At 44.0% G+C, this 14,083-nt stretch overlaps 1 protein-coding gene across 1 annotated transcript in view; it reads right to left on the reverse strand.

The window, feature by feature from the left end:
• Positions 1-14,083, reverse strand: part of LOC143284263 (uncharacterized) — a 63,752-nt gene that overhangs the window by 4,584 nt on the left and 45,085 nt on the right. The window contains exons 8-11 of the mRNA XM_076590948.1: positions 8,058-8,105; positions 6,362-6,420; positions 4,804-4,918; positions 1,237-1,348 (exon numbers count right to left, since the gene is read on the reverse strand). Coding sequence (XP_076447063.1) covers positions 1,237-1,348; positions 4,804-4,918; positions 6,362-6,420; positions 8,058-8,105 — 334 coding nt within the window. The remainder of the gene's footprint in view (positions 1-1,236; positions 1,349-4,803; positions 4,919-6,361; positions 6,421-8,057; positions 8,106-14,083) is intronic.

Here is a 14,083-nt window from a genome sequence, read left to right on the forward strand (position 1 = left end):
TTTTCCACAGATCTAAAGACTTGTAAAACCTGTATAAGCCCTGCTGGAGCATGATAATGGAAGTCCATCTAAACCTGGCACATTTAACTCAGTCTTTAACCCTTTGAGCCCTGACCACCGCTTTACCGGTGGTGGGGAGGGGTGGCATAATGCCTGGCCACTGGTTAAGCGGTGCGTAAACACTTGTGTCGTGTTTTGCTATTGGTTGACTTATATTGAAGAGCCAATCAGAAAAACTGTAATATTCTGACGTCAGCGAATGTAGTACCAACATTGTCGCGCCTTTTCACTGTGTTTTGTGCATTTGCTTTGGATAAAAAAGATTGATTTCTACCATGAAGCGTGCAGAGTCTCAACCTGACACGCCTCCTTTGATTAACTGATTCTGCATGCTCAGATTCATTTTCAATATCACTATCTGTAGCAAAATCATCCGATTTGAATTCCACCTCACTATCAGAGTAATGATTGTCATACTCTACTTCCGATAAATCATCAAGCATATCAATTACTTGCTGCGTTGTGTACAGTTGTTTTCTGGCACGTTTTGTCCCTGATTTCTGCCCTGACGGGCCAGGTTGAGACTTCAAGTGTTTACGCACTGCTCAACCGGTGGCTGGACATTATGTCATTTTTCTCTGCCACCGGTAAAGCGGTGGTCAGGGCTCAAAGGGTTTAATACCAATTATTTGCAAATTTTGGCTCAGGAGCTCAGGCAGAAGGGTAAAAATTGCTCAGAAACTCAGGGCTCAAAGGGTTAAAAGAGTTTGAGACTGACACAACAGCTAACTGGTAACTTAAAGCATGGCCTTGCAAGCTAAGGGTCCTGGCTTCTATCCGCATATCAGCACCTGCTGGATTAAAGGCAGGATTTTTCTCATCTCCCACATCAGATATGCAAGTGTATACACATGCAAAAGACCAAAACCCCATATTAATGGATTGTAATCCACGTCAGTTTCAGGCAATTTATGGAAAAACAGACATCCTCCATGTACATCCCTGAAAACACAGAATGGCTGCCTACATGCTGGGTCTAAAAACAGTCACACACACGCAAAACCCTACCTGCAGATACAAATGAATGTGTGAGTCTGTGAGTGGTAGTTTTCAACAAATCATGAAGTACTGTGAGTGGAAGTGGAAGTGAGGGTAAGGATATACATACATACATATATATATATATTTGTTTTGTTTGTTTTTTGGTTTTAAGGAGTAAGAAGAAAAACCAATTACCAATGAGCTTTTGAAGTTTCTTCACCAGCTTAATCTGCCGCTCACGACACTTCTCCAGGGCCTCCTTTTTCAAGGACAGCACACGCCGGTGGAAGTGGATCAGACTGACTGTCTGCAACACACACACGCCATTTCCACTGTTTCAGTCTGTCACCAACAAACACACCATTTCCACTGTTTCAGTCTGTCACCAACAAACACACCATTTCCACTGTTTCAGTCTGTCACCAACAAACACACCATTTCCACTGTTTCAGTCTGTCACCAACAAACACACCATTTCCACTGTTTCAGTCTGTCACCAACAAACACACCATTTCCACTGTTTTTCAGTCTGTCACCAACAAACACACCATTTCCACTGTTTTTCAGTCTGTCACCAACACAAGGAGCATTTGCAGAGACCCAGGCTCTGAGACACATCTGACAGACCCTTCACACAGATGAGGGAGACAAGGGTGCGGTGACTCAATGACCCTTCACACAGATGAGGGAGACAAGGGTGCGGTGACTCAATGACCCTTCACACAGATGCGGGAGACAAGGGTGCGGTGACTCAATGACCCTTCACACAGATGCGGGAGAGAAGGGTGCGGTGACTCAATGACCCTTCACACAGATGCGGGAGACAAGGGTGCGGTGACTCAATGACACTTCAAACAGATGCGGGAGACAAGGGTGCGGTGACTCAATGACCCTTCACACAGATGCGGGAGACAAGGGTGCGGTGACTCAATGACCCTTCACACAGATGCGGGAGACAAGGGTGCGGTGACTCAATGACCCTTCACACAGATGCGGGAGACATGGGAGAAGTAGCAGAAAAAGACACGGGGCACAAAGAGTTTCAGGTATCTCCTTCACAGAAGTCCATGGCCAGCAATGAAGATGTCAGTCACTGCAGAGATGAGAAGGCAGCTCAAAGGGCATATGCACACATGTGGCCACACTGAGGGCAGGTAACAGCAGATGACACTTCTCGTCCCCTCTCTTTGCAGGATTGACACTTCCGGTTGAGGTCCTGAAAACGTCTCTCCTCAAACACCAAAACACCTTTGTAGACAACCACGTGTCGCAGTCAGTGGGTGAGAATGCTACAGGCCCCGAGGGAAGCCTACAGGCATTCCTAGAAGCAGTTAAGTGATCCTCTGAGGTTCCCTGCACTGGGAGCCAGCTCGGAGAAGAATAATATCTTTGGGAATTGTTCAGGAAAACAATATAATAAAAAATCTATAAAAAAAACCACACTAGATTTATCACAACACATGCAGGATTTCAGAAAACAACATAATAAAAACAAAACATGCTAGATTTATCAGAATATTGGCAACAATTACAGTAAAATAAGTTAACATTCCTTCAACTATGTGAAAATATCCTACACAACACTGCAATAATAATGAATGAATTTACAGTGGCTTAATGGGGGCCATCTGCCTGCAGAAAAGCAAGTTAAATATGAAAATACTCACTCTGGAAGCAGCAAAGCCCTGTAGATTCACAATACACACAAACACGCAAGAAATCAAGCACAGTACATAAATGCTGGAATCATACACTCTCATCCGCTGGCTCACTTGCAGAGAACAGTGACAAGAGTTGCGTCCCTTCCCTTACAAAGTGGAAAAATCACAGTTTGAAAGATCATGTTATTTACTTATTGACATGGACAAATTATGTATTCTTGCCTCACCCCGGTCTTCACCTGGAAAATGTGTTTGCTGTTTCCAACTTTACACAGTCCAACGTCCAACAAATTCAGCCATGGCACCTCCTTAACTTTACACTGGATCAGAATTCCAACATCTGACAGATTCAGCCATGGCACCTCCACACCTCCTTCACCAACATCTGACAGATTCAACCATGGCACCTCCACACCTCCTTCACCAACATCTGACAGATTCAGCCATGGCACTTCCACAGCATCTCCTTCACCAACATCTGACAGATTCAACCATGGCACCTCCACACCTCCTTCACCAACATCTGACAGATTCAGCCATGGCACTTCCACAGCATCTCCTTCACCAACATCTGACAGATTCAGCCATGGCACCTCCACACCTCCTTCACCAACATCTGACAGATTCAGCCATGGCACCTCCACACCTCTCGCCAACATCTGACAGATTCAGCCATGGCACCTCCACACCTCCTTCACCAACATCTGACAGATTCAGCCATGGCACCTCCACACCTCCTTCACCAACATCTGACAGATTCAGCCATGGCACCTCCACACCTCCTTCACCAACATCTGACAGATTCAGCCATGGCACCTCCACAGCACCTCCTTCACCAACATCTGACAGATTCAGCCATGGCACCTCCACACCTCCTTCACCAACATCTGACAGATTCAGCCATGGCACCTCCACAGCACCTCTTTCACCAACATCTGACAGATTCAGCCATGGCACCTCCACAGCACCTCTTTCACCAACATGACAGATTCAGCCATGGCACCTCCACAGCACCTCTTTCACCAACATCTGACAGATTCAGCCATGGCACCTCCACACCTCCTTCACCAACATCTGACAGATTCAGCCATGGCACCTCCACAGCACCTCTTTCACCAACATCTGACAGATTCAGCCATGGCACCTCCACAGCACCTCTTTCACCAACATCTGACAGATTCAGCCATGGCACCTCCACAGCACCTCTTTCACCAACATCTGACAGATTCAGCCATGGCACCTCCACAGCACCTCTTTCACCAACATCTGACAGATTCAGCCATGGCACCTCCACACCTCTTTCACCAACATCTGACAGATTCAGCCATGGCACCTCCACACCTCTTTCACCAACATCTGACAGATTCAGCCATGGCACCTCCACACCTCTTTCACCAACATCTGACAGATTCAGCCATGGCACCTCCACACCTCCTTCACCAACATCTGACAGATTCAGCCATGGCACCTCCACAACTCTTTCACCAACATCTGACAGATTCAGCCATGGCACCTCCACACCTCCTTCACCAACATCTGACAGATTCAGCCATGGCACCTCCACAGCACCTCTTCACCAACATCTGACAGATTCAGCCATGACACCTCCACAGCACCTCCTTCACCAACATCTGACAGATTCAGCCATGGCACCTCCACAGCACCTCCTTCACCAACATCTGACAGATTCAGCCATGGCACCTCCACAGCACCTCCTTCACCAACATCTGACAGATTCAGCCATGGCACCTCCACAGCACCTCCTTCACCAACATCTGACAGATTCAGTCATGACACCTCCTTCACCAACATCTGACAGATTCAGTCATGACACCTCCTTCACCAACATCTGACAGATTCAGCCATGGCACCTCCACAGCACCTCCTTCACCAACATCTGACAGATTCAGCCATGGCACCTCCTCGGAGTGCAGAGACCCAGGCTTTTGACACACAACTGACAGACCTGGAGGAATGTGGTGAACAGTTCTTCTGTGTGGTGCCCTACTGGCTCTTCACAGAGTTGAAGAAGATGAAGATGAAGAAGAAGAAGAAGATGAAGAAGAAGAAGAGATGAAGAAGAAGAAGAAGCATGACCGACCTTGTTGAGGATTTTGCGCTGTGACAGAATTTTGGGCAGCGTGGCGCCCTCCACGTTCAGCACTGTCTTCAGAGTGCGGAACCCGTCCCTCAAATCGTCTCTCCGCCGCCTCTCACTGTCACACACACCCATCACTATAAACATATCATAATAATAATCATAATCATAATGTGAACATATACAGTGCCTATTCTCCAAATAGGCCTCAAGGCACTTTATATAAATAACACACACACCACACACACACGCACGCAAGCACCCAAACAAACATATACAAGCACATACACCCTAAAACCCTATTTAAAAAAACTGTTGATGATTTGTGTGTATTGTTGTGCTTGAGAGTATCTGTGCATTCGTGTCTGTGTACCTGTGTGTTGCAGGGATGTGTTTTCAAGATGCCGTATTATCATCATTAATTAATATATTGAATTATTAGTAACCATAACTAATCAAAAGAATAAGAGTGAATTTAAAAGTGAGAAGTAAAGTTTCTATAACTAATCAAAAAGAATTAAAGTGAATCAAAAGACTAAAAGTGAGAACTATACATAATCAAAAGACTAAAAGTGAACAGTAACTATACCTAATCAAAAGACTAAAAGTGAGAAGTAACTATACATAATCAAAAGACTAAAAGTGAGCAGTAACTATACCTAATCAAAAGACTAAAAGTGAGAAGGAACTATACCTAACCAAAAAACTATAAGTGAGCAGTAACTATACCTAATCAAAAGACTAAAAGTGAGAAGTAACTATGCCTAATCAAAAGACTAAAAGTGAGAAGGAACTATACCTAACCAAAAAACTATAAGTGAGCAGTAACTATGCCTAATCAAAAGACTAAAAGTGAGAAGGAACTATACCTAACCAAAAAACGATAAGTGAGAAGGAACTATACCTAACCAAAAAACTATAAGTGAGAAGTAACTATGCCTAATCAAAAGACTAAAAGTGAGAAGTAACTATACCTAATCAAAAGACTAAAAGTCACGTAACTATACCTAATCAAAAGACTAAAAGTGAGAAGTAAATATACCTAATCAAAAGACTAAAAATGAAAAGTAACTATGCCTAATCAAAAGACTAAAAGTTAGAAGTAACTATACCTAATCAAAAGACTAAAAGTGAGAAGTAACTATACCTAATCAAAAGACTAAAAGTGAGAAGTAACTATAACAAACCAAAAGACTAAAAGTGAGACGTAACTATAACTACAGACTAAAAGTGAGAAGGAACTATAATTAAAGACTAAAAGTGAGAAGTAACTATAACTACAGACTAAAAGTAAGAAGTAACTATACCTAATCAAAAGACTAGAAGTGAGAAGTAACTCAAAATATATGTGGATGGCAGAAAATATTAAAGAAAAAGACATTATAAAGAACAAGGAAAAAACCAGAAACAAAGAGAGTGATAAAAAAAAAAGGGGGGGGGGGGGGATTTTCTAGCACAGAATTAATTTCCAGAATGTGGGTGCAGTGGGGGTGGTGGTGTTTACACTGAAAAAGCCCCGGCATCCCGCCCCGCAGAAAAGAAAAAAAGGAAGGGTGTTTACCAGTCCCTGCGTATCATCATGTTCTCCTGCACCGTCTTGGCAGTAAGGAGATGGCTGGTCTGCACAAAAACAGTATCATCATTAATATCTCTACAGAAACATCAAACCAATCATATAAATATATTTCTAAAAACAATCCCTGTTCTTAGCACAAGACACTGTCAAGATGACACAAGCCTAGGAACACACATTTTTACCAACATGATAATAAAACATTCACTTGTCTTAGCACAAAACAGAAATGATTGCAAAGAAACCAGGAAATTATTAGGACTTACTTTCATATACTTTTGACTTTGAAGACAATCAGTAAAGCATTAAACCCCCAACCCAGAAAACACTGAAACATTCACCATTACACTGAAAGTGAAACAGTCGCCGTCACACTGAAACAGTTACAGTCACACTGACAGTGAAACAGTCACCGTCATACTGAAACAGTCACCGAAACACTGAAAGTGAAATTGTCACTGTCACACGGAAACATTCAGCATTACACTGAAAGTGTCACCATCACAGTGAAACAGTCATCATCACAGTGAAACAGTCACCATCACACTGAAACAGTCATCGTCACAATGAAATAGTCATTGTCATAGTGAGACGGTCACCATAAAAGTGAAACAGTCACTATCACAGCGAAACAGTCACTATCACAGCGAAACAGTCACTGTCAATTAAACAGTCACCGTCACACTGAAACAGACACCATCACTGTGAAACAGTCACCGTAAAAGAGAAACAGTCACCATCACAGTGAAACAGTCACCGTCACACTGAAACAGTCATCAAAACAGTGAAACAGTTATCACAATGAAACAGTCACCATCACAGTGAAACAGTCACTGTCACACTGAAACAGTCATCAAAACAGTCACTGTCACAGTGAAACAGTCATTATCACAATGAAACAGTCACCATCACAGTGAAACAGTCACTGTCACACTGAAACAGTCATCAAAACAGTCACTGTCACAGTGAAACAGTCACCATCACACTGAAACAGTCACTGTCACAGTGTAACAGTCACCATAACACTGAAACAGTCACTGTCACACTGAAACAGTCATCGAAACAGTCACCGTCACAGTGAAACAGTCATCATCACAGTGTAACAGTCACCAAAACAGTGAAACAGTCACTGTCACAGTGAAACAGTCACCATCACAGTGAAACAGTCACTGTCACAGTGAAAAAGCTACCATCATAGTGAAACAGTCATCGTCACAGTGAAACAGTCACCGTCACAGTGAATCAGACACCGTCACTGTGAAAGTCACTGTCACAGTGAAACAGTCATCGTCACAGTGAAACAGACACACAGACACCGTCACAGTGAAACAGACACCGTCACAGTGAAAGTCATTGTCACAATGAAACAGTCATCGTCACAGTGAAACAGTCACCATCAAAGTGAAAGTCACTGTCGCAGTGAAACAGTCACTGTCACAGTGAAAGAGTCATCGTCAAAGTGAAACAGTCATCGTCAAAGTGAAACAGCCACTGTCACAGTGAAAGTCACCATCACAGTGAAAGTCATCGTCACATGAAACAGTCACCGTCACAGTGAAACAGTCATCGTCACAATGAAACAGTCACCATCAAAGTGAAAGTCACCGTCACAGTGAAACAGTCATCGTCACAGTGAAACAGGCAGGACCAGACAAGCAGAACATGGCACCACATGGACGCCTACCAGATCCTCAGGGGCTGGAGGTTCCACGCCCACGTCCAAACCATCCTCCTGCAACAAACAAAAATAACATCTGCACCACTGACATGCTAAGTTATGTCATTCAGCTTCTGTCACTGACATGGTGAGTTACATCATTCAGTTTCTGTCACTGACATTGTGAGTTAGTCATTCAGTTTCTGTCACTGACATGGTGAATTACATCATTCAGCTTGTCACTGACATGGTGAGTTACATCATCCAGTTTCTGTCACTGACATGGTGAGTTACATCATTCAGTTTCTGTCACTGACATGGTGAGTTATGTCATTCAGCTTCTGTCACTGATATGATGAGTTACATCATTCAGTTTCTGTCACTGACATGGTGAGTTACATCATCCAGTTTCTGTCACTGACATGGTGAGTTACATCATTCAGCTTACGTCACTGACATGGTGAGTTACATCATTCAGTTTCTGTCACTGACATGGTGAGTTACATCATTCAGCTTACGTCACTGACATGGTGAGTTACATCATTCAGCTTCCGTCACTGATAAGCTAAGTAGTAAGTTAGATCATTCAGCTTCTGTCACTGACATGCTAAGTTATGTCATTCAGCTTCTGTTACTGACATCCTATTCTGAATAAAACATGGCAGGCAAGGCCTTCAAGACTCACTTGTGATAAACACTTCATCCAGTAACAACAACAAAAGAAAAAAAAAGAAAGAAGTTAGTCAAATGTGAACAAGACAAACACGGTCAGGTCGTCTTCAAATCAAACAATAAACTGTTATTTTTTGGATTCAGATACTTAACGAAATAAACCACTGATGATCTGTTAATACAACTTAATCAGGAAAAAAGGGAAGACATACAGCCTAATACAATTACAGGTATAAATGTGAAGATTCCCCCCCCCCCCCCCCCCCCCCCCAAGTCTATGTCTGTGTTTAATTCAAATCTGGCACTGGCAGAAAAAGAATTTGAACCATTTCCATGGTGTATATGGATGGCAAAACCATCAGCAAGTCAGTGGCTATAGGCACCATGTCCACCAACTTCTGTGCTGAGGCCTGTGCTCTGCTACTCGCAGCCCAGACTCTCAGCCAGGAAGACACACTACCCACCAACAGTGTTCCTGACTGACTGCAAGTCTATCCTGCAGAGTCTCCAGGCGCCAGGAGGAGAGCAGATCTTGAGAGACATCAGGCAAGAACTGAATCTCCTCAAACAGAGAACTGCTGTGGTGCTGCAGTAGGTCCCATTGGGGGCAATGAAGAGGCGGACCACCTATCCAAGGCAGGCAGCAAATTAGAGCAGCTAGCCCACCCATGTCCTACAGTGAGGCAAAAAACCATACCGAGAGAAAGCTTCAGGAAAGCATGGCGCCACCATCTGTGCATCAGGCAGGAAGATGAAAAAGACGGCATCCATGAGCTGGACAGAGCGGCACAGGTCACAATCTTCAAACTGTGAACAGGACACTGTCAGCTCCTCTCCCATCTCTACCATCTGAAGATACCACATACTGACCAGTGCCCTTGTGGCACAGGCCCACAGATCCCCTCCCATATCCTGCAGTCCTGCCCCACCTTCGACGCTCTGAGACGCCAGGCATGGCCCAGCCCTGTGGAGCTCCAGGAGAAACTGTGGGGACCGGTGGGGTCCCTGCGATGGACCACGGACTTCGCTGTCCTGACCGGACTGAAAATCTAGCGTGGCCAGGGAACATGGAAGAAGAAGAAGAACCATTTCCAGAGAAAATGACAGTGTTAAACTTAATGATGGATACACAGACATACACATACATACACACACACACAAGTTAACAACAGGTTATTACATAGACTCACACTGTCTACACGAGTCAAAAGAGTAAGCAAAAAAATTCTGAAAAAGCCCATATTGCCTTAGCTCATCAACTGCTTCTGACTAACTAATGAGTAATGTGCTCATCAGTGAAAGGCTGTCACCACACTGAGACAAGACTGATTCACAGCATGTCAGGATGTCTTTTTGTTTTTGTTTTTCTCTCTCTCCCAGGTCAGGATGTCTTTTTGTTTCTCTCTCTCTCTCTCTCCCAGGTCAGGATGTCTTTTTGTCTCTCTCTCTCTCCCAGGTCAGGATGTCTTTTTGTTTCTCTCTCTCTCTCCCAGGTCAGGATGCCTTTTTGTCTCTCTCTCTCTCCCAGGTCAGGATGTCTTTTTGTTTCTCTCTCTCTCTCCCAGGTCAGGATGTCTTTTTGTTTCTCTCTCTCTCTCTCTCTCTCTCTCTCTCTCTCCCAGGTCAGGATGTCTTTTTGTTTCTCTCTCTCTCTCCCAGGTCAGGATGTCTTTTTGTTTCTCTCTCTCTCTCTCTCTCTCTCTCTCTCCCAGGTCAGGATGTCTTTTTGTTTTTCTCTCTCTCTCTCTCTCTCTCTCTCCCAGGTCAGGATGTCTTTTTGTCTCTCTCTCTCCCAGGTCAGGATGTCTTTTTGTTTCTCTCTCTCTCTCTCTCTCTCTCTCCCAGGTCAGGATGTCTTTTTGTCTCTCTCTCCCAGGTCAGGATGTCTTTTTGTTTCTCTCTCTCTCTCTCTCTCTCCCAGGTCAGGATGTCTTTTTGTCTCTCTCTCTCCCAGGTCAGGATGTCTTTTTGTTTCTCTCTCTCTCTCTCTCCCAGGTCAGGATGTCTTTTTGTCTCTCTCTCTCCCAGGTCAGGATGTCTTTTTGTTTCTCTCTCTCTCTCTCTCTCTCTCTCTCTCCCAGGTCAGGATGTCTTTTTGTTTCTCTCTCTCTCTCTCTCTCTCCCAGGTCAGGATGTCTTTTTGTTTCTCTCTCTCTCTCTCTCTCTCCCAGGTCTGGATGTCTTTTTGTTTCTCTCTCTCTCTCTCTCCCAGGTCAGGATGTCTTTTTGTTTCTCTCTCTCTCTCTCTCCCAGGTCTGGATGTCTTTTTGTTTCTCTCTCTCTCTCTCTCCCAGGTCAGGATGTCTTTTTGTTTCTCTCTCTCTCTCCCAGGTCTGGATGTCTTTCTCTCTCTCTCTCTCTCTCTCTCTCCCCCAGGTCAGGATGTCTTTTTGTTTCTCTCTCTCTCTCCCAGGTCAGGATGTCTTTTTGTTTCTCTCTCTCTCTCTCCCAGGTCAGGATGTCTTTTTGTTTCTCTCTCTCTCTCTCCCAGGTCAGGATGTCTTTTTGTTTCTCTCTCTCTCTCCCAGGTCAGGATGTCTTTTTGTTTTTCTCTCTCTCTCTCCCAGGTCAGGATGTCTTTTTGTTTGTTTTTTCTCTCTCTCCCAGGTCAGGATGTCTTTTTGTTTTTCTCTTTCTCTCTCCCAGGTCAGGATGTCTCTCTCTCTCTCTCTGTGTCTCTCTCTCTGCTTGGAATCACATTACCTTCCATCAGCAGAACTGATGATGATAACAACATCCCTGAACAGTACACCGACACAAGGAAATGCAGAACTGACTACAACTGATACCATGCTGATCTCCTTTCAGCCAGGTTCTACAGTCAGAGGGTCAAGACACAACTACCACCACCATCACCACCACCACCATAAACAAAAACAGACTGAAATAAAAACCCACCCACTTTTCCCCCCGATGATCTACAGCAATCAAAACCTGGATGATGCTTTCCTGCTTAATTCTTGCTTCCATGCACTTGGTAATCCATTATGTATAATAAAACTTGGTCAAGCAGGACTTGTTAAAAATGTTACTACCAGTACTGCTACTACTAGTAGTAGTACCAATAACTGACATTCATATCTTGTGGGTGCCAGGGCGGGCCTCTTTTACCATAACTTTTGGAGTCCAAGACTGTCTTCAGAGGGTCACTCTACTGCTGCACATTTAACACAAATCAATTTTCTGGGCCAAAAAGTAATCAAGGGATACAACTATTCTTTGTAGCAGAAGATCCTACTGGCGTCTGACTGAAGCTCTGATGAACGATTCTTTTCAATTCTGTGCGTTTGTTCTGAGGTTTTAAAGAATGTTTAGCTTCAAGGGACTTGTACTCGCTCAATGTTCATGTAATGTGCCCTTTCCATTTCAGAAGTATCGTGGACAATCATTTATGCTTTAGCACACAGTATCAGAAACCCTAAACAATAATTGTCGAAATCAAGTCACTGGTGTATTGGTCACAATGTCTTGCACAAGATGCTATCATATCATGTCATTATTGAACAAAGTGAACAAAATTAAGTTAACATTAACTAAACAACAGCACCACTATATAAACCAGGACATCTTGTAAATATATATATTTAGGCTCTGACACAAAGAGACTTGAAACAAGTTTGAGACCAAATGAATGTGATCCTAACTGACAGACAGTGTTCCTCTGCCCCAGCCAGACACCACAAGGCTGTGGTGCGGACGTGGGGAGGAGAAAGTTGCTGTCACCTGGGATGAACGAGGACAAAGTCACCACCACTTTCTCCTTTGGGTGACCAGGTGCTTGACAAACTTGGGTGGTACAGAATTATATCTTATATTCTACCGAGAAAATCTACATTAAAGAAAAAAAAATCTCTGTCATGTGCATATCTACATAAAAAAAAGAGAAAAGAACAAGTAAATCTACATCTAAAAAAAGAAGTATGAAAGAAATCTTTGTGCATATACAGAGATGCCAACCCCTGTAAAGTGTTAGTAGGAACAATCAGGAAATTTAGTTAGGAACATTTTGAATTTGGTAGCAACACTCAGACTCTGAGCCACATCAGCTTCTTCCTTCCTTGCACTCCATGGCTTAATCCACCAGGCACAGACGCTGTTTGACTGAGACGCAACTTGATTCAGCCATGTTCTCTCTTGTTCGGGCAAACGATTAAGCTGACTGGAAACTCAATGCTGTTTCCATGTTAACATGTATCAGGCTAGGGAACTGTCTACTGAGTTTCCTCTGAAAATTGGCTGGGGTCCAGGTGCTGCCTTAGGCCCCTGGGTGGGCGCAGGGGGGCAACGATAACAAAATTAGTGAATTTTAAAAGTTTTGGGGGGCCTGTCATGAAAGTTAAAACAACAATTCACAGAAATGGACTCGAAACAGACTGGATGAAAACAAAACATACTCATCCAATTTCTTTTTCCTGCTGAAAATTTTTTTTTCCCTCTGAAATCAACTGCTCCTCCACTGTAAATAGCGGATCCACTGAGAGTTTCCCAGCTAGATGCATGCACACGATTAGCTGAGCATCATCACATGAGGCCACAGTCATGATTGATAGGTCTAGAGCGTCTGGGTAATGCTACAACAGGAAAGCATGTGACCAGCTCAAAAATGAACATGTCAGAACAATTCTGATGTTGGAGTAACGTCAGAACAAAGTGCCATCCAGCATAACAATATACGGCAAAATTGTGACAGCTGGCAGTGCCATCCAGCATAACACAATACTGTGAAATTGTGACAGCTGGCAGTGCCATCCAGCATAACACAATACGGTGAAACTGTGACAGCTGGCAGTACCATCCAGCGTAACACAATACGGTGAATTTGTGACAGCTGGCAGTGCCATCCAGCATAACACAATACGGTGAAACTGTGACAGCTGGCAGTGCCATCCAGCATAACACAATACGGTGAAACTGTGACAGCTGGCAGTGCCATCCAGCATAACACAATACGGTGAAACTGTGACAGCTGGCAGTGCCATCCAGCATAACACAATACAGTGAATTTGTGACAGCTGGCAGTGCCATCCAGCATAACACAATACAGTGAAATTGTGACAGCTGGCAGTGCCATCCAGCATAACACAATACGGTGAAACTGTGACAGCTGGCAGTGCCATCCAGCATAACACAATACAGTGAAACTGTGACAGCTGGCAGTGCCATCCAGCATAACACAATATGGTGAATTTGTGACAGCTGGCAGTGCCATCCTGCATAACACAATACGGTGAAACTGTGACAGCTGGCAGTGCCATCCAGCATAACACAATACGGTGAAACTGTGACAGCTGGCAGTGCCATCCAGCATAACACAATACGGTGAAACTGTGACAGCTGGCAGTGCCATCCAGCATAACACAATACGGTGAAACTGTGACAGC

This window comes from Babylonia areolata, chromosome 7, assembly GCF_041734735.1.
Source record: "Babylonia areolata isolate BAREFJ2019XMU chromosome 7, ASM4173473v1, whole genome shotgun sequence".
Taxonomy (NCBI): domain Eukaryota; kingdom Metazoa; phylum Mollusca; class Gastropoda; order Neogastropoda; family Buccinidae; genus Babylonia; species Babylonia areolata.